The sequence below is a fragment of the Desarmillaria tabescens genome, assembly GCF_030435595.1.
Source record: "Desarmillaria tabescens strain CCBAS 213 chromosome Unknown EV420scaffold_1, whole genome shotgun sequence".
NCBI classification, from domain to species: Eukaryota; Fungi; Basidiomycota; class Agaricomycetes; order Agaricales; family Physalacriaceae; genus Desarmillaria; species Desarmillaria tabescens.
This window is the reverse complement of record NW_026848300.1, coordinates 4,401,669-4,403,452: the sequence shown is the minus strand read 5'-3', so window position 1 is coordinate 4,403,452 and position 1,784 is coordinate 4,401,669. Positions and strand designations below refer to the sequence as shown.

The following is a 1,784-nucleotide window of genomic DNA, read 5'->3' as shown; positions in this document are numbered from 1 at the left end:
ACTAAGATTTGAACTTAGCTTCCATCACACCTCTACTAACCACTATATCACCACAGATTTGATATACCAATGAAATGATAAGCTTGGTTTGTACCTTGTTACATTGCCTGGATTATAAAGAAAATGTGGATCAGGAGTTACTCAGGCTCTTGCTAGGAATCAAACCCAGCTTGCATAGTAACCCTGTTGGTTACTAGAGATGTAATAGAAGGTGTTTCCTCAGTTCATTCTTGTTGACTTCTAAGACAACTTCAAGGCTGTACATGAGTCAACACTAGGAATTCAATGACTATGCATGTCTGTCATGGATAACTCTTGTGATCTCAGTACATGGCATCCAACATTCAGTCTCATAGAAAGAGAATATACTGGTTTGTTTTCAGACACCAACTGCTGAGAGAACAATGAAGGAAGATATGAATGCTGGACAAGCAACAGGACAAACATTGTCAAGAGTTTTCAGAGAATCAATACAAGTAACACATGTACTCATTCTACATTTAAAAAAACAGAATCACAGACATCATCATTGGTACCCTAAGGAATTGAACCCCAGGAAACCTTCTAGGGAAGACTCACTGTTGGACCATATCTAGATTCATGAAAGAGCATCAAAATAGAATGTGAATTTGAGGATATTAGCAATAGTTTTTGTTGGAGTTGCAAGTGTGCCTGTAGTTGGACCCTTATTTCTCCATGGACTTTTGTGTATTTACACTTCATTTTACTTCATTCTACCTATCTACATACATTTGCGCTGTCTACTGTACAGTATATATCCACCATAGTTGTACCTTGTGCCTCAGACGTGTCTCTCGCATTCCAAGTGCTTGTCTGAGGTGAGCTATCTTTTATTTACCTTGTTCTATACTTTACTTACATTTCACTCGTAGTTATCTTTTGTATAGGTGAATAGACATGTCTCTCACATTCCAAGTGCTTGTCTGAGTTATCTTTTGTATAGATATCTACATCGCACTCTAACAGGTCATTAGGCCCTGCATCTCACCCTGCTGCTGAATCCTGTTGCTGCTATTTTGACTCTGAGTCCCATCCCCATCATGTCTACCATCACTGCTGATTTTACCACACTGTCAAACATCCCAAAGCTACATGTATCGGGTATGAACTGGCTTATCTTTCACCACCGCTTTGAGATTGCTGTCAAATCCAAGGGCATCTGGGGCCATTTTGACGGTTCCGATCCTACTCCTCCTGGCCCTCAACAAGGCGATGATGCTGCTACTGCAGTGGCAGCTAGAGCTGAAGTTGTTGAGTGGCAGAAAAAGGAGAAGAAAGCATGTCACTACCTTGTTCAAAAGCTGGAGGACTCCACACTCACTGAGCTCCTTCGCTGTCCCACTGTCGAATGGATGTGGAATGTCCTGACTGAAAAGTTTACTGCCCTCAGTACCCACATCATTGCAGACATGCAGGCCAAGTTTGACAGCATGAAGTGTCTGAACAATGGCAACATTCGCACACACTTAGCTGAGCTTCACACCAAATATGAAGAGCTCTGCGGTGTTGGTGTTACCTTGTCAGACAATGAATATTCAACTTGTATTATCAGCTCCCTTCCCTACCATTATCAATGGTACCTTTCCACCATCACATCTGCTGCCAAAGCAGCTCTCTTTGCCAACAATGCTGCCCGTGCTGCAGCTGCAGCAGCTACTACCGCTTCTGGGAATCCCACCACCAGCTTTACCATCACCTCAGGATCACTAGCTACATCACAAGCTATATCTCTAGACCCTGCATATATCTTGCAACTCGCCGTT

General features: G+C 42.5%; 1 protein-coding gene across 1 annotated transcript; it reads left to right on the top strand.

Annotated features, from left to right (window-relative positions):
* Positions 1–1,061: 1,061 nt before the first annotated feature.
* On the top strand, positions 1,062–1,403 carry EV420DRAFT_1227917 (uncharacterized protein; the record flags this gene model as incomplete). The annotated part of the gene is made up of 1 exon (XM_060466520.1): positions 1,062–1,403. A coding segment is annotated over one exon (342 nt), but the record flags the coding sequence as incomplete, so codon positions are not given.
* Positions 1,404–1,784: the final 381 nt, after the last annotated feature.